The sequence below is a fragment of the Trachurus trachurus genome (assembly GCF_905171665.1).
Source record: "Trachurus trachurus genome assembly, chromosome: 9".
In the NCBI taxonomy this organism is placed as follows: Eukaryota; Metazoa; Chordata; class Actinopteri; order Carangiformes; family Carangidae; genus Trachurus; species Trachurus trachurus.
In genome coordinates, this window is record NC_139895.1 from 20082932 (window position 1) to 20102465 (window position 19534).

A 19534-nucleotide genomic window follows, 5' to 3' on the forward strand; every position below is an offset into this window, starting at 1 on the left:
CCTGTTCATCTGACCACTCCTCTTCCTGAAAAGTGAAGAAAAGGTACAAATTTGTGGAAATCATCTCAAACTTAGCTTTAAACACCAGTGTTTCTCGAGACTTTGTTTTACAGGATTGACTGAGTTAATGGACATTTCAAAGGGGAAGCAGCTGGAATGATTTTATCTTGGACTGTGCTGACACTACATAAGGTCAATACTATTGCTTTACCGTGTGGACTTTGGACCGCAGTCCTTCTAGCATTCCAGCTGTAAACAGTATTTTGGGAGTTATTTCACCGCTTAGCTCTGTTTCTCAAATATCTTCTCTGACATGGATGATTGAGCTTTCTTGGGGAAATGGAACCAAATGAGTCCCAAAAGTGCAAAAAACCATCTGCTTCTGCTCCCTTGGGTCTTCTATCCGTCCTATTATTTTACTTCTCTTAGCTGTACAAAGGGTCGATCTCTCTTTTTGCTCTCTTTCTCTCTGAGGGAATGCAATACTTTGTCGGCCCTCAGTTTGACATGAATCTATTGACATTTTTGTGTATGTATTATATAATATTACTGTTAATGACTGATAAATATACAGAACTTATTTTTATTTTGTTACATTTCATATATATATATACATAAATATATCTATATTAAAATGTTTACAGTAAGATTTTTAATTTTTTTTTTTTTTTTTTACTTTTCTCTGAGTGATTAAGTGAAGAGTTGGAAACCCAGAAATGTTGCAGGAAGAGTGTCAATGCTATCTGCTTGTAGTCTAGTCATTAGTTTACAGTATTGATGATAATAGTATTGATAGCTGCAGTTTAACTTAGTGGAAAATGGAATGTGCATCGCGAGCATGTCTTCATAATGTACCGCCAATGTAAAACGTCACACTGCAACTGTAAAAAGGCCAAGGATTCAAGCTGCCTGTCACGTCTGTACGCCACCAAATTAAGAACGGTATACTGTAAAATGTATCTTAGTTTATCTATGTATAAATACATATATTGTTAAGCTGTACCAACAGTTCAAAGTATTTGCTAATTTTACTACACTTTTGTTATGTATATGTGGGGGGAGTCTTATGGCATATAAATTCTTCAAATTGAGTCAGGAGTTTAAAAGCAGACTATATTTTATAATGGCCTTTTAAGTTATTGCGGCCAAAGCACTGATATTATATATTTGCTGTAAAGAGAATTTAAGAGTTTTATTTTTCTGATATTAAAGTTACTTAATAAAGACTTTCATTTAAAGCCACGTCAGACTACTGTGATTCCTCATGTGCGTGTGTGTATATCTCAAATATTCTGCTGAATCATCATCATGTTGTGATTTGCAATGTGAGCATTTCCTTTCACTTGTTTTGACGGGTTAAACTAATAAATACCAACTACATATTGCGTGAGCCTGTTAGTGCTCTGTAGGACTTAGGCCTTGCAAATGTATCTGCATTATGCAAACAGCAATTTCGTTTGTGATGCTTCCTCCATTGAAAGAGTGCGGTTGCAGAATGCTTTGGTGAAATGGGCCCCTGGTTCTGATTGATTAGTTTTTCTTTTTGGTCATAACTCCTACCACCAAAAAAAAATTGTTGCCAAAAAGCACTTTTGTATTTGGCCTGTGAGTCACTGGGTTATTGGGTTTAGAGGCAAGTGTGCATTTATAGGTTGAACGAGATGGTTAAATCCCCTGGATTAGCTGCAGTTTTATAAATTTATAAATGTGCTGCTTTTTCAGCTTGAATAATTGAGGAGATTCATGATGTTTTTAAATATCCATCACTACAGATTGAGTTGCCCAGCAGTTCATAAAGAAGTGTTTTATGTAGTGCAACCTTGAACAAACGCTAATTCAATTACAGGTACCATTTTCTGGAAAATGAGCACCTTGACTTTTGCTACTTGATGGGAATATAGCCAAAAATACCTGTGATATTATTAACACTGGGGGATGTTAGGGCCTCACTGTGCAGCGAAAAGCATCAAGGCAAAGACAGCTCAGATGGATGACATGCAACCGCCCACGCAGGTGATTAGACCTCTTGTCAGACCAGTGTGAGCATGTATTATTCCTATGGAGCATTTCCACTGCAGACATTTAAACATGTCATAGCAGGAAGCATAGATTGATGGTTCAGTTTCCAGTAAACTATTCAAATGAGCCAGCAGCAACATGTGAGGCTCTGCAGCACTCAACGGATTAAGATAAAGACTTTTTAATACCGCAGATTGGAATTTAACACCTGCTTCACAGATATACTGGTCATAGAATAAACCCAGTTAAGACAATAAGACCTGCATTCATAAATTCACTGACACTTATATGACATTCTCACAGTTTACAGCAAAGCTGATGAAACCAAAACATTATATTGTACATGTATTAATAAACCAGGTAAGCAGAAGAAAATCAGGTTTATGGACAGGTTTATGAGCTACTGTAGCTGGTGAGACGACTGGACGGAACTCATTTTAATGCTTGTGTTCTAAAATGGAATGCTGCCATTATTAGTAGATACACCTGAAACAAAACCCACATCTGTTTGACGTATTTCATCCTTGCAAACATGTCACCCTGTTGAGGAAATGAACACCACATACAGAATATCAGGCCATGTTTAATTATAGACTCTCACATAAGAAATACAGGTAAAATGTATATCTGCAATCTGTCATAGTAGTCAACATCAACTCATTCGAGCTGTGTCTTTAGGCTCCTATAATAACAGCACATTATATAAAAACATCTGTCCACCTAAGAGCACACATAACAGGTTATTTCTCCAGACAGGACTCAGCACCGGCTCTTTCAGTAACATATCATCAGAAAATATTCTGTTTCCTGTCTTTAAATCAATCTGATGCATATCACATGGGAATAAATCCTGATGTTTCATTTTTAATCCCTGATGTAGAACAAAACTGTTTAACAGCGCTTTTCAAATTATAGTGAAATAATAAGAATATCAATCAAAGCTGGGATAAAGTGACCCTCTGCATAGTTTTGCTTGGTCAGTTGGATACGGAAATGGATAATTTCCTTTGATAAAAAAAGACCTCAAATTTCAATTCAACCTTGAACAAATCTAATTAGTATATTGACATTTCATCTGTCTCACCAAAACTGCATAAGACCAAAAAATAACACACCTGTATAGGGACAAAAACACAAATTGATTAAAGGAAACAACCTTGTCTAGTAGCTATGTTGCAAGATGGTCAAAAAAGAACACACTGTATGTATTAGGCACAAGCAGATGTTTGCAAATCTCAACATGAGATTAAATTAAATCCCTGTTCCTAAATCAATGCAAAAAAAAACAGTGTAACAGAGGTTATCACATGCAGCGAGGAACCAGAGGAGGGCACTCATGCTGAAATCAAATTATTTCTGTGCATCCCGCCACCATCACCTGTTAAAACACCAGTGAGAGAAATATCATGCTTTGTACTCATTTTATTTTTAAAGAGGATGCACACTAGTAACTGTGAAGTTTCTGCATTTGTCTTAGGTCTCAGGAGACAGAGTGTGTAATCCCAGTGTAATCCAGGGAAAGGGAAGTACTCCATTTCAAGTAAGGGTTAGGAATAAAAAGGTATATTTTACAATAAAAATCATGCTAACATTGACATGCACTTCAAAAAGAAAGTTATTTACATGGATTAAAAAGAGGAAAAAAACAACTGCAAATCAAGAAGTTAACTCAGAAGAGCCAAAAGAATCCCTACACGTGTGTAAATGTCTATAGAGAGAAAGGGCAATAACTGTTTTTTCAAAAGGTGGCTTAGTGTTACAGACGTTTTCAAAACAAATGCATCACAATGTTGCCTCTGCTCACAATCCTACGTATAATATACACCAACCTATTCACTCCCTTATTATTCATATCAACCACCTAAAAAAATTAGTGTTATTTAATTAAAATCAAGAAAAAGTAAAGTGCTAAAAATGTAATTAATAAAAGTAACAAAAATAAAAACAAGAAAATATATTGATATTGATTGGAAACCGTCTTAAATGCTCTCATCTTTGTCAGTAAACTATTCATACACAAGACCTGGGTCAAATAATACAGAAGTGGGCTGCAAGTCAAGTACAATGATTCTCAACTAGTGTGTGGAGTCTGTGTGTGCGTGCTTGAAGATAAAATCCAATAAAACTGAAATAATTAGGAAGAGAAATAATGGCCATGATTCATTAAAGAAACCTTTGTATTAACATCACTGGGGCAAAAATCCAACTGGTTATTGGACTCACTCTCATGAACACACTAACTTAAGCTCTAACTTGATTTCAAAGTTCAAGGTTTTTGGTTTTGCCAAAACATTGATGAACCCTGTGAAGTCATGTCAGACCAACTGTCTTCCCCTTCGCTGCTTTTCTCTTTTCTGCCCTCGACAGGAAAAGTAAGAAAAGGCAGTAGGGAATGCACAGGAGGCAGATGAGATTAATTTCTTGTGGCAGCATAAAAGAGGGTGTTTTCCAAAACAGTAACCGTACCTGAAACACATGGTGGAAATAGATCAGTGATAAATGATCACTTACATGAGCATCTTGCTCTCACTTGTGTTTTTTTTACGAGTGAGTAATGATAAAAACACAGTGAGTCAGTAAAGAGAGTTACTGTGTCATGATGTCATGATAACAACCCCAAAAATCTGCTTTACTGTGGCTATGACATGTAGATAAGAACATTCTCAACCAAGTGCAATAGAGAGCGGTGGTGTGGGGGGGGGTAAAATAAAATATTTTGTTAATGGACACCCACCAGGCACAGACCTGCAACCTTCCCTACGACTTGACCTGTTTCAGTTCAGAGGCTCAGAGTCCAGCTGGGTGGTCCCCAACACTGTTTACCGGCAACGATCAGCATGACGTGCAGCAGTTATCCTCGCAGTTCAGAGCTGCTGCCTTTCTATCCAGCCTGACAGTCGGCTGAACTCGCTCATCCTCTCAAGTGTAAAAGCAAAGAAGCCTGACAAACAGAAAACCGGCAGTACTCTGGTGCCCACACACTGGATATGAGAGACACACTGTACAGCAGCTCATCCTGCTGCTGCAGCAGCACTTAGACGCTCTTGTATTGTTCAGTGGATCTGATGCCTATCAGTAGTTGGTGATTGTGGACTCTGGGAAGCTGTGAAGTATCAGAAGTATCAGTGTACATTCCAGTTTTATGAGGTCTGCAGGTCATCTATGTGCGTGTTGTGGTGCTTTATATTTGTGGTTACTTGTGACATCTTTTTCTAGTCCTACAGTTCACCGTTTCCAGTCATCACAAGTCAAAGCCATCTATCAAAAATATAGATAGACAATCATTATCTTTAATCTATGGTTTTAGTGTTGCTGGATTTACTGTTATTAAAAGGCAAAAGCTGGGACCACAGTGCACGAAGGTGCCTCAAACACACCTGACAGTATTTTCTCATGTGGGACAGCTTCAGTGCCACAGCTGAATTCTCCACCCAAGACAGTTCCCCAAGGAAGACGATCCACCGCCACAGTGTGTTGCTGCAGGTACAACCATCTCAGTCCAGAGGTTGTGGGTCTGCTATAGGCATCGTGTGCAGAACCTCGTCCAGTAACTGTAGAGCTCTGTGGAGGTGGATCTCGATCCAGCATGGGGTTTCCTTGATGCTCTGACGGGGATAGTCGGGCCCCCAGCCCTTCACAAAGCTCATCCTGAGGATACACAGCCTCCGGAGGTCGTCTACCCCGATACCAGCAGCTGCTGACAGACCTGAGAAGAGAGTGGACCACAGTCAGGTCAGTGTGCTGCTGCTGCATATGCGTGACAAACTCTACAGCAGCTGTTTGTTGAGTTCAGCAACATGTAGCCAGCCGTTATTAACCTTACGAATTGTTGCAATAGCAGATTTGTTTTATCAGAGCATGTTTGTTAAATATCTCAGTCAATGCAAATTAGGTTGACCGTCTGTCTGCTGCTCTCTTTGTCAGTAAGTAAACAGCCACTGCTCACTCAAAGAAAAGGTTTGTATCAAGCTTGGGGCGCTGACTCTCATCCTGTTGTCTCTTATCTGTGAATATCTGAATTTGAAGCTACAGTGTCTTACTAATAGCTGGAGCGATCCCGCCCACTGATCCAGGTCCTGGTATGTTTCCAGCTACAGCGGCTGCTTGGGCTGCTGCTGCTGCCTGAGCTGTGGCAGCCTGCTGCTGCATCTGTCTGTGGCACTGGCGAAGGTCGAACACCTGGCGGGAGACAAGAGATTTTAACCCTATACATTCAGCAGCAATTAGCTCCCTGCACAGGAGAAACATAGATACCACCACACGCTGCCTCTCAGAGAGGAGCTCAGCAAGAGCAGGGCTCTGTCAGGGTGTATGCGCATGACTGATCCTATTAATATACACACACTGACTGTGTATTTGTATATGTACAAGTGAAACCCACATCCTTACCTTGATGTAAGCACTCGGGTAGATTTTGTGAACAGCGTCTCCGGGGGCTCGGCCCGCCTCCCTGTCCAGGTAGTAACTCTGGACAAACACTGCGTGGTCACTGAGACATCGCACCCACACGTCTCCCTCGCCTTTACACTCCAGCTGGACCCCTTTACCAATGTGAAGCCTGGGAGAAGAAGTTAGGAATAAAAGAAAAACAGGAAAGTTGAAGTGATAACAGTAGACACAGTCACATCCTCTCCTGTCCTGTAATCAGAGACACAGACAAGTTGTGTTGTGTGATTCTTCTGAGCCGATTTTGCGGTTCAGCTCTCTCTGTTAATATGCAAGTGTTACTACGCGATGTGCGTTGGCACCTACCTTGCTCTCTCGATCGCCTCAGTGCGATGTACGTTACTGAGCTGGCCCAGACAGAACCTGTCTCCTCCTGATGGGTCTACGTAGCCGTCCACCGTCACAATGGGGCAAGAAGAGGGCACTTTAAATGTCTCCCCAACTTGAACGTCCATTTCAAAATAGGCAATGGAGCACCAGTAGTCGGGAGCTGAAACAAGAGGGAAGAAATGAAAGAAAATGAGCAGCAGTGATTTTTGTAAATGCATTCACAGGATTTGTAATATAGCAGGCCTGAAAACTGTGTCCAGGGTTTGGGTCACCAGTCGGTTGTGTGTTCTTACCTGGGTGGTTGGATATCGGAGGCTGAAAGGCGAGCTCATTATGAACCGGCCCTGAGAGAAACAGAGTAATGGTAGCTGTCATCCACAGTGCAAACAAATATGTAGGTGATTTTTCTTTCTTTTTTTTTGTTATTGGGGATGAGCCTTCAGCTGTGGTAACAGAGTGGACTTACAGTAATGTGGTGGATGGGGCATAGGAGGATGGTGCTGTAGGTGACCGTTGGTGTGGTGGGGTATGTTGGGGGTGAAACTGCTGTTCCTGGACCAGGTGGAGCTGGCACCTGTGGAGAAATCAACAGAGGTCAGTGTGCAAAACTCACAGCAGCAAGTCACAAGACTGAGACTGAGTCTTTCACAATAAATTACAGACACTTCCTGTGTGGGTAAACGACACAGACATAAAGACATTTCCTAAGTGTATCTTACTGCCGGATCCCGTAGCAATGGCAGGGAAGGATGACGTTGAGGCGGAGGTGGAAGCCTCAGCGGGTGGAAGTAGGTTTGGTGTGGCGAATGGTTCAGAGGGGACCGGGCGGCTGCCGGATGGGGGGTGCTGGATGGTCTGGATGGAGTGACCTCCCTCGATGGAGGGCAGACTCTGCTGTCCGTCAAAATCGTACTCATCCTTAACCATCAGACCTGTGCTTGGTACAGAACTGGTCAGGGTCAGTCCTGATAAATCTGTGGGTCAACAAAGAGGATAAAGTGTCCAAACATTTCATCTGCACAGTGAAAGTAAAAAAAAAAAGAGTAATTCAGACTGAGGTCACTGTAACTTCACAATAGCTGTATAACTTACAACAAACTGAAAGCTGTGTTGCTGACGACTTGCTAAAAACAGTGTTTACCGTTACATCAGTTTCCTTTCTGTCAAAGCAGATTTTGTTCTCAGTTCTCTTCAGCACACGATGATGAAGAGAACTGAAACTCTTACGCTGTATCTTGAGAGTTTTTATAGCTGTGTTTAGTTTCTGTGGGTTCTTCGGATCCTGTTATTGATCTTCTACATTTCAATAGATTTTAAAAACGTAAAGTGAAAACCTTGTCCTCTTTCTCACCTATTCCCGGAGACACCACTCTCTCATAGTGATAGGGATTGACGCACACACTGTCACACTTGAGGTCAAAGGCAAACTGGCAGTATTTGACGTGCTTCAGTTCATTCTTATGCAGGTCAGGCCAACGCCACAGCCGGGCATAGATTACATGAGGGAACCCTTTACGTCCTGCCACCTGGAAAAACAACACAGAGAAACAGACACAGCTAAATAAAATTAACTCACTCGCTGTCCTTACGGCTGAGGTCAAACGTGGTGTTAAGGCAATTACTGGGAGACAGAGAGTTTTCCACCATTGTGGAGAACAACATATTCCAACAAGACCAGAGATGAACTGGTCTAACTACTTTTTAACATGGCTCAAATGGTCTTTCCTTTAAAGCAGAAGTAAGCGGAATGTTTGTGTTAATATAAGTCTTAAATAGTTATATCTTCCGACAGCAATCACTTATATAGAGTGTTTGGTCTGAAACACGGGTCTGTCAGTCACTCTGCTCTGCTGTAAGCCGAGGAGAAAACTTTCCTTGTATCCTACAACCTTTATCCAATGAGGAGAGAGAACGGCATAAAGGGGCGGTCCTCTCTGTGTGTGCAGCCAAGGGATGCGCGTGAATGTGGTGATGTAGGGACGAGGGCGGGGACTGCTAACTCCATCGGCTGACCAGAAGTTAGCCAAAACGACCGGATCGCTTACTTCTGCTTTAACTTAATAAAGTTAGTTTTTGTGATATAAGACTGTCTATATGTGATAGTAAATTGTAAATCTTGCTGTTTTGGACTGTTGTTTTGATAAATCTAGGCTCTGTGGGCTCTAGGGGAAAACAATGCGCATGTGATTAAAGAGGAACTATGCAAGATTTTTATCTTAATTATGCTACAATTTTACCTTAAAGCAGATATCAGCTTCACGGCCGTTTCGGCTAATGCTGCGTTCAAGGCAGGCTTTTGAAACCGTAAGTTACAGCTTCAAGTCACAACTACGACTTGGTAGCGTTCCAGGTAACCCGTAGCTCGTGTTTTTACCATCCTGTTGTCTGTGAAAGTTCCCTATAACGGCCACTCGTAACTTCCGACCCGTGAACTCGTACCAGATCAAACTGGTATGACTTCACAGGAAGGAAAAACACAAAGTACGAGTTTCTTTGAACGCACCATGAGTTAGCAGCCCCCGCCCTTGTCAGGCATCAATTGGTCCTCGTGCTACGTCACCACATTCACGCGCATCCCTTGGCTGCACACACAGCCCTTCATGCCGTTCTCTCTCCTCATTGGATAACACTTGTATCCCACAAGGAAAATTTTCTCCTCGGGTTACAGCAGAGCAGAGTGACGGAGAGACTCGTGTTTAGGCTGAAATACTTCATGTAAGTGATTGCTGACGGAAAATAGGACTATTTAGGACTTATATTAACAAAAACATTCCACTGATATCTGCTTTAATTAAACAGCTTTGGAGTAATTGTGATGGTTGAAGAAATGACACGTTACTTTTTACGAGGGAGGCTCTCTGCCTTCCACATAGCACCTCTTGGCTGAAAACAAATTTTTGCAAAATCAGCGCCGCCGCCCTGGTGTCTCAGCTCTCGTCTCTGCAGCACCGCAACACAAACGCGGGACGTAACCCGTAATCTCTTGTGTATGACAGATAAGACTTCACAAATATACACGTCGTAACATCGTATATGATATAAACCGTACCACTCTATTGAGTGATTTTTTGCTGGCTTCATTGTAAACAAATGCACATGGCCAGGAGGAGGGTTAGCAAAACAGCAGAAAAGTGACAAGACTTGCATAGTTCCCCTTAAAATATGCAGATATTGGTTAGGTATATTAGTTGCAGGCTTGGATGTTATGTTGAATTGGCTATTTCTTAATTCATGACACAAATAGAAGTCCAATGAGCCTAAATGGTGCATAATGTTATTATTCGAATTAAAGGGATAGTTCACCTAAAATTCAAATTTCACTCAGTATCTACTCACCCTCACCTCATCTGTAATCTCGCGAGATTTGCGCCGGCGTCAGTAATCGCATGACGTCAGCGCAAATCTCGCGAGATTTGGACAGACCAGGAAGAGGAGCTTCCGCTGCAAACAAGCTTAAAATATATACTTATTTAATTTTTTTCAGGACAATTTCTCATGTTGGTGCTTCAATACAAAGCGGACATTACAGACGAGCTGTGTGGAGGTATTTGGATGGTTTTTGTTGTGTCTTTTTGGACGAAGAAAAGTGGGGTCCGTTCGCAACCGTCATATGGACATGCAGTGCTGCACGGAGCCCCGCTGTAACTCAGAGAAGGCACGGAGGACTCTGAAACTTCTCCCAGCCCTTAGTCGACATGAGAGTGAGTAGATAATGAGTGAAATTTGAATTTTGGGTGAACTATCCCTTTAAACTTAACTGATAAGCAATTGAATGTGCAGTTTCTCATGGGTGAGAAACTAAAAAATAATCTCAAAGCATAAACAGATGCTTTACTCATCTCATCTTTTCAAACTGACCAATACTAATGCATCAGTGTGTGTTGTACGAATGGTCCACACAGATCAGGATTGTCCTACCTGCAGCCTCCCGTCAAGCGTCCTCTGAATGGTCACACACTTGCTGGGATGGGCGCCGTTGGTGGTGATAGCTGTGATGAGGGAGTCCAGCTCGTCCTTTTTCTCTTTCAGCTTTTTCACTAGGCTCTCGATGGCCCGCTTGGCAAAGGTCTCGCTCTCACCGCCCTGTCTGTGACACATCAGGCTGTGCACGATGCTCAGGCAAGCGTCGTTGCTGGTAGGTGTGCTGGTGATGGACATCTTGATATGTGTCTCTAGCTGCACTTTTCTGAGAATATGTAGGTCGCTGACAGTTTCACATCATCAGGAAGCAGGAGTAGAGATGGTTTCCCACGACGTCGATAAAAAGCAATTCACGTGTGATCACAAACCACTCAGCACCTAAAAGGAAAAGATAACATGTGTTTTAGATGAAATGGTTTTAGAAAGGTATTGTTGTTGTCTTTTTGATGTTCTGTTAACAACCAAAAATGTAGGACCGCGCACTTGAATCAACACCAACATATTTATGAACTCACTATTACATCCTAATGGATGGACCCTACATGGATTTAAGTATTTATTACAGAGCTCCTATGAGATATTATACACTGTGGATAGGTGTATCTAAACTCGTTACTGAGGTGTAATTAATCCCAGTTGACAAGTAATTATTGATAAAATTCAACAGTAAAACGTTACTCACACATTAAAGCAAGAGTTATAATGATGATAATAACAACAATACCCACACATGGGCCATTTTCAGCACAAAGTACTTTCACCCTCAATACTTTATGTACAAACATACCGGTTCAAAGGTATACTTTTAAATGCAGGGCTTTTATTTGTGGTGAAATACTGTGGTGTAGTACTTTAACCTAAGTCAGAGTACTGTATTTCAGCCAGCATTGTTATGAGTCTGAGGGCATGAACCACAACCTGTAACGTTTTAACGGAGTTGGTGGATGTGTTATGAAAACAGTAGCTTACCAACGGCATGCTGACACAAAGGAGCAATATTTTATGCATTTTCTGAGGAGTTTAGAAAAACACGGGGCTGGTTGTACGGGAGCAAAAAATACAGTCGAAGTTGTCGCCTCTCCCTCCCTTGCTAGCGGCACCGCTCTGTCTGCCGTCGGTTCAGGAAAACACACCAAGTTACCGCAAAGGAGGAAAACTAACCGGAAGTGAGCAGTTATTCCCTTCAAAATTAAAGGGACGTTTGTTAAAGGTAGAACAAACGTCAACAGATTTACAAAGCATTTCAGAGTCATCAATTTCCTTAATGAAGTTTTATAAAATGATGAAAAAAAAAAAAAAAAAACTCCTTCTAAAGTAGCCAGCTCAACATACACCCATTGACTACCAAAATAAACACAGGTTTTTGCATTGTTATACAGTGGACAATGAAACAGGAAATGTCATCTTCAACCAATTATCAGACACAAGTACAAATAGGCTGTTTTTTCGGTAAACCTAGGGTAACAGTCTTTGGCAACACTGGCATTTCTATTCTCTATTGAAGTTCAGTCCTACAAATAGCCTAGCTCTGTGTAATAATCTTCTTTTCAATTTTCAACTCAACTGCTGACAATTAGAAAATTAAATGATGGCTACTTTTGATAACTAGTTTAAAAATTGCAGTCATTTTTGGGGGAAAACCACGAAATATTTAAAAATTTCATTAGATTCATTACTCTGTCATGCATGGTAATGAACTGAATATTGAGGTTTTGATTGGTATCTGGAGGAACAAGGCGTGTCAAGGAAATGAAACATTAAACAGGTTAACAGGCTGATCAATCAGTTACTAAATACACATGATAATGCCAGCCCTACATTAACCTTTTACATACCTACAATGTATTTTGAAGCATCTTTGCATTTACCGGTAATTGAACTGCATCACCGCTTGATCTGACTTTTATTTTGAAGAGCCCCAGCGGAAACACCCAGTGTGCTAGCTGCCGACTTGACCCCAGACTGGTTAGCTACCTGCTACTAAAAACATCAGCTAGCACCGATGACTGTTGATAGCAAACCTGCTAACATAGCATGCTAACGTTACTGTAAGTAGCAGGTTGTTTGTTTATTATGGCCAGTTCCGCAGCACGAGAATGACTCAATCACTTTCTTTTGTAAGTAGCAGCAAAACAACTTCGTGCAACCGTGAAAAACACTGGTAAGCAGCCGCTACAAAGTTTTAAATGGCAGACTAATTAAACCCATGCAAATTGCTAGCAGCACTTTACGCTACCTGGAGTTAGCTGGTGTGGCAGCTAGCGAGAGAAAGCCCTGCCTCTGCTCCAAGTTGATGTGCCAGCGGTGGGGCTGTGCAGGTCCTCCGTACCGTGGTGACTATGCTCGGATATATCGCTCCAGCTCGTTGTGTTACACTGATCTAGAAACACTCAGCCAGTCGTACATCCCCAGAAGTGAAGCGCGGACAAAGCCAGAGTGAAATCTCAGATTTCATGTGAAGTCTCGACCCACTTCACTCACTTCTCACCGTTTCCTTCAACGGTGCGTTGCGCATGCGTAACACGAGTTGAGTTGTAAAACGTTCATAGCCTACAGGTCATGACTACATACTAATATGACTAAATAGTAGGCCTAATCTTGATTTTAAAGACATTTTGTGATCTCTGTTTCACTATGCTCATATTTAATTTGTCATCTAATCAGATGTAAGGATGTTTTCAAACAAACAAAAACCTTCTAATTTCTGTTTTCTTTTCAGGCTTCTCAAGTTAAAGATAGAAGTCAACTCTTTGCACTGTTGGCAGGCGAAATGAAGCAAATATCTCCCTAACCCTTTATATAACCAGGTAAAACCCTAACTGAAAAAAACAACAAGAACAAAAGTTTAACACACACACACACACACACACACACACACACACACACACACACACACACACACACACACACACACACACACACTCATATCATCAAGTGTGACCATTCATCATAGAACACACAACATCCAAATACAAGGTCAAAAACAATTGCAGATGTAATTTCTAAAGAAGAAGAAAAATACTTTATTCATCCCCTGGAGGAGAGCCAAAAGTATACTGAGGTGCTGGGATAGTTAACAAGATTTGAGATGGTTGTTCATAAAGGTCCATGTTTTTACATGGACGGGTTAATGAACAAAGGCTGCAAAACTTATCAAAATTGCAATATTCAAATGTATTACTATACGATATTTTGTGAAACCAGGCTCTGGATGGGCAGGATGCTTTAGCTGGTTGAGGTGAGAGGAGAGAGAGAGACCAGGAAAATCTGTTTATTTGTATTGGTTGTTAATTCTGATCATGACAATAATGCCAGATTGTTCCTACCATCTCATTTGTGGGTTGTTTTACAATGTTATATTATAGATTAATTATCCCTTTAGACAGGTTTAAACAGCTCCTGGTGACTTTGTTGAAACCACTTGGTAATTAAAAACACAGACACAGGACTCTGTTGGTTACAAAAGGGAAGATGAAATATTACGTCCTGCCTATTTATGAAAAGAATATAACCATGAGCCACACCATGTTAGCGCTGTGTGGGTGTGTGTCCTACAGCACTATAGCCTTGCTTCACGTGTTTGAACACCCGGTCCTGCTCGGTGTCTGCACAGCCCAGCGCAACTGATGGAGAAAGGAGAGAGCAAAAGGTCAGATGGTGCAAACCTTCAACCACAGTCATTGTATATGATAATATTTCTTTTCATGCAAATAGACTGCTCTAAGACACAAGGTTGAAACATTATCGCTTGATACAACATGTAGGCCTACAACAATTGATCCCCTGCAGATTTTTGCCCTTATTTCACTTGATCAAATTTAAATTAATTAATAGCCATGATTGATATTATTGCTGGATGTTTTGTTGATGTTCTGTCTCTTTCTGTTAAAGTAAACCATAGATAGCCTACTATAGACTGCCCATTTCTTTGTGGGGGAGCAAACTTACAAAATCAGCAGGGGTTCAAATACTTATGTTCCCCACTGTAGCAGTTTGTTACTTTTTGGTAGGCTACCCGTATTGAGCAGCAGATGCAACAGCTGCCAGTCCATCTACACTGATCTCTGGCCAGATCTTTAACAGCCGAGTCTGTGACTGTGATCCAACACTGGTCAACAACTACCAGTACATGATCAATCAAAGATATGCTAGGCTAGATTTGTGGGCTAATATTTTGTGCAGCTTGATGTTGCCAGCTTAAAATATTAATAATCAATGTTTTTTGATGGCAGAAGGAGCCCTATACCTGTCTAAGATGATGACAGTACTGAAAGTGTATAACAGTAAGGGCTGTAGTTTCAGGAGCAGCAGCCTCACACTGACCTACACTCTCCTGTTCTACTACAAATACTATACTACACAACTTAACTTGTCTTGTTAAGTTCTGTCTTTTTCTGTTCTGTGTTTGTTTGATATTGTTTTTCAAATTTTCGTACAAAAGTGTAATAACATAATTTTAGGAAAAAACTGATTACATTTGAGAGCCAATTTATCTATAAAAACATTTACTGTGTGTTTGCACTACATTTAGAGGTAGTTGCTTACAGTTCTTGAAGCACAGTTTATTCATAATGAGTGGTCCTCTAGTTCATAGTTCATTCAGCTGGTTTCCTCCGAACTGTTTCCTATAGTGTTCAACAACTGTAACTCTCAGCAGAGGGCCAGTATGCCTCCACAACATTTCTAATATAGTAAAACATGACAGTTGTATTTTAGCTGTGACACCACAGCTGCTCATTTCACACATTATTTTCTTGTCTGTGGTTAATGAGGTGCGAATTAGTGAAGTGAAATCAGCTGCTGTGGTGTTTAGATGGAATGAAAAGTAGACGCTGTTTATACGATGGCACTTTCATTTTTACCCTCTCTACATTAATCAGAATACAAAAACACACACACACACAAACACACACACACACACATGCACACATGCACGATTGCACGCACACATGCACACTCTTTTTTAAGTTTTTAAATGCCCCACTGGTTACCAATTTGTCCCAATTACAGATGTGAATATTGCCCACTGACAAGGAGCAAAATGATGATTAATTATGCTTTGGTAGCTAATCTGCTTGGCACATCCCATAATTTGACTTTAATTGTCTATCATCTTGCTTTTTCTTTGTTTGTTCCTCTCACACTTTCTCTATCTAGTTCTTTTTATAGCCCCTTGCATTACATAAATATCCTACTCATACGGTAGCTACATTAGGGAAAATGAAAATAGGTACTATATACAGTACACACTCAGTAATACTTCCTCACTTGGCTGCATGTTCAGTAATGCTCTGTGCTGACCAGCAGAGAGCAGTAACCACTCATCTATAAATCTTCTGAGAATAAAATAATAAAAATAGAAGTGCTGGGGGAGGAATTCAGAGTAACTGAGCAACTTTCTTTAATGAGTTTTATGGTTAATTTAGTGAGAAAAATATGCAAATTAATGTTTTGCCTTCATCAAATTCAGGATTTATAAGACAAATAGCCCCTAGTGGTCATACAGATAGCAAATCAGATAAAGAACTTGTGCTCATAATGGTTGCTTTATCCATCAGCTTACTAAGTAAACAATGTTTACTAAACATGCACCATGATCTACATTTGTCTGTCATATTCAGGAAAAGCTCAACTTTAAGGTTGTGATGAAATATAGTTTGTGAAATATGTTCACATAGTTGACACTTTCTTACCTGTCAGTAGAAGTTGCCAGACAATACTGGATATTAATACAGACTGGTAAACCATTTTCATCGTATTCATCAATCATCAAAAAATAAAACAGGCGGACTCACATGTTGCTTTATTATGCATGTTAGTATACAGTCATAAACTTGTACAATTTGAAACTACAGCAATTGCCTGTTGCAGTCTTTCCTCTAAGCTAATACTCTGGCGCTGCTGTCCCATTACATCCAGTAAATGTTTTAACCCTGCGGTAGTATTAGACTCCTGTAAAACTAGAATGAATGGCACCACTTTCTGTTAAGAGCCTTACAAATTGAATTTCACCCACTTTAGCTCCAAGCATGGTTAATGAATGACAGTCATAGGAGCAGCCGAGGCGCGTTTCACATTTTGGACAAAATGCAGACATGCAGAGAGTTTCTTCAAAAAAATAAATAAACAAATTTAGCGTCAACTGATCATGAAGCAAAATGTGTCTGTTGTCCTCGTGACTACCATTCACTCCGCATTAGATGTGGAGGCTGTTACTTTGCAGATGTTTGTCTGGCAGTAGCCATAGCTTTCATTACCACCCAAGCCATCTGGATATCTGCATGAAAAAGCACAGAGTTACACTTTAAATGCGAAGTTTATCTCATACCTCACACAGCTGACATCTATCAGAGTAAATATCAACTGTTGCCAGGTTAGTCAGACACTTTTCAAGCAGTTTATGGTGGTAATGCAGTTTTATGAATGTGGAGCAGCTGGCAGCTAATTGATTAGGACTTACCTACAGCAGCACATAGATAAGAACACACAGGAGAGGGATTTTCAAAGTGTAATACACACACAACACACCGACAAGTGAGACATTGTGGTTGGGTGAAGTTAATTTTCTTCAGGGGCTTCATAGTGATGATGCTGAAGTTGATCGGACCGTGATATATCACCTTGACAACCATCCTTCAGGGGCAAGACACATGACTGCTCTGTATGTGTATGTGTGTGTGTGTTAATGAGAGTGTGGACCTTGCCACGTACATCCATCAACAGACTCACAAATATACAAATGGACAAGCAAGAGAGGAGCGTAAGTGATGTGATGTGACACTCTCACTGTCAGAATCTGCTGAGGTAAAATAAAGATGAATCCTTGATAAAGCACACAAACAGACTTCACAGTGAAGTCAGTGGTAAAGCAATTTTTGAAACAATGTAGACAAAAGAACGTCAGCCGGTGAATCTTATTTAATCTTAGAATACTTTTTAATACTTTATGTGGCAGTGTGCCTGTTTTCAGTGAGAGTAATACAATTTCAATCCTCTGTATTTCCTGTTGGTATAGTAGAATTGTCAAAAAAGCTGATTTGACTTGAAATGATGACTGTTAATGGCACGTCAGCTTCATGAGCTGGTTGCAGATGCTGCCTGCGTCAACAACGTTTCCTTCTGACTTAACTTTCTAACTTTCTGTTTTAAAGTGGTAGGCGGGCGCGGCTAACCCTAGTAACCTTGAAACACAGGCTACATGATATTGTACTAACAGGCTAAGGATAAAGCTCCATATCCCAGACAAAAAGTTAGCATACTCCCCACCATTTAAGTATGATTTAAACAAAATGTAACATTAAAATCAATTTTGTCTTTCTAAAATAACCCTGTTTGACTGTTAAGCTGAAGTACATGTCCATACTTTTAGCCATTGATCAAGACTGATATATAAAACCACTTTGTGCTGACATTCAAGGTCCTTTAAAGGGGAATTGCCGTTTTTTACAATCTGGACTGGAATATGATCATTTACTCACCCAGATAACTTTGGTGTCATTACAAGTTGTTCTGACGAAATTAGATCCAGCCGAGAGCCGTGTATATCCATATAATGTGAGTCTACAGGGCAGTGGAATGCAGCCTCTAAATAACACATTATCTGCCGCGAAATATTGGTGAAATGAACAAGAGCTCAAAAGTTTTTATTATTCATTTTTATACTTGGCTTGACCGTGTGTACGGACATCCACATTCCAGAGAGGATGAATCCTAAAGACTTTGCCCAATGCCTGTATGAGTGTTGGATCACTTTGCAGTTCACACTTCACAACTTGCTGACTTGCAATCATGCAGCCTTAAGGTCATGAGTTCACAGTTCACACAACTGAGTGACAACAGGGAGTCACACACATACTGTGCATTTCATCTCTCATCATCCAGTGTTCTGCGCTCTCATTGGCTGAAGCCAAAATCGTGTTATCTGACAGTGGCCTTAACCAACTGGTTGGTTACAGTTTGGGTCCTGTCCTTATTACACACCTAACCCCCCATTTCCTGCAGACTGTGGACAAACTAAAAAATCTCCAGGGATTTGCTTCAGGGCCAGATACTTGCAAAACTAATGCTGTTGTTAAACCCCCAGAAGAGGTGGTGACCATAATAGCCTTTTACTTAGAGGAGAGAGCTTTCACATCTTTCCCCCCAAACTTTAACCCCCAGAGGCCTTAATCAGGATTACGACATAAAACACTTTATTTAACCTTCGCAAAATACTGTACATGTTTACACTATATACGATGATTTTAATCTATTCCCATTATTGATATATTTCTGACTTTGATTGTTGTCTACTCTCCACTGATGATATTTATGGGAGAATGGATATGTTTTTGCTCAATCAAATAATATGATGCTGTATGTAGATATAAATTCTTGTTAAATATTTATATTTCTACTTCTTGAACGCACAGGGAGGCAATCTCAAGCCTAATGATGTGCCTCTTAACTTCAGGTTTGCCCCCTCTTATCCAATTGGATGAACACACTACATGCAAGCACCTGTGGCTCATGTAGCCTATATCTTCCTTTGTTCCGATAGCACCTGAAGAACACCAACTGGTCGAAATGTTGTGTTTGCAAATAAGGTAGTAATCTTTCTGTGGCTACCAGTGTGCGGGTGTACCCCCTCTTTTTTTTCTAAAACTAATGATGTTCCCACCATCAGCAGCTGTAAAGTGTGTTGCTAATTAGCAAATGTTAACACACTAGCATTTTGCATTTGGCTCAAAGTACCACTGTGCCTAAATACAGCCTACGAGCTGCTACCATAGCTGTATACTGTTCTCCTGTTCGCAAGTATGTTTTACTCTTACATTGC

General features: G+C 40.6%; 1 protein-coding gene across 1 annotated transcript; it reads right to left on the reverse strand.

Moving 5' to 3' along the window:
* Nucleotides 1-2601: 2601 nt before the first annotated feature.
* LOC310991299 (mothers against decapentaplegic homolog 4) lies at nt 2602-13217 on the reverse strand. The gene is made up of 10 exons (XM_083978946.1): nt 12953-13217; nt 10714-11094; nt 8147-8321; nt 7515-7769; nt 7262-7369; nt 7089-7139; nt 6772-6955; nt 6409-6577; nt 6060-6198; nt 2602-5725 (listed from the first exon to the last, which is right to left on the reverse strand). Exons 2-10 carry the CDS (start codon nt 10951-10953, stop codon nt 5514-5516), a joined length of 1533 nt encoding a protein of 510 aa, XP_083835072.1. The 5' UTR covers nt 10954-11094; nt 12953-13217; the 3' UTR covers nt 2602-5513.
* Between the last annotated feature and the right edge of the window lie 6317 nt (nt 13218-19534).

Excerpts from the sequence above, each read along its gene's own strand:
- LOC310991299 (XM_083978946.1), bottom strand. The coding sequence starts at position 10,953 with ATGTCCATCACCAGCACACCTACCAGCAACGACGCTTGCCTGAGCATC. Across the intron at positions 7,770-8,146 it reads AGTGGTGTCTCCGGGAATAG|ATTTATCAGGACTGACCCTG; the intron begins GTGAGAAAGAGG and ends GTTGACCCACAG. Across the intron at positions 7,140-7,261 it reads GCCCCATCCACCACATTACT|GGCCGGTTCATAATGAGCTC; the intron begins GTAAGTCCACTC and ends TGTTTCTCTCAG.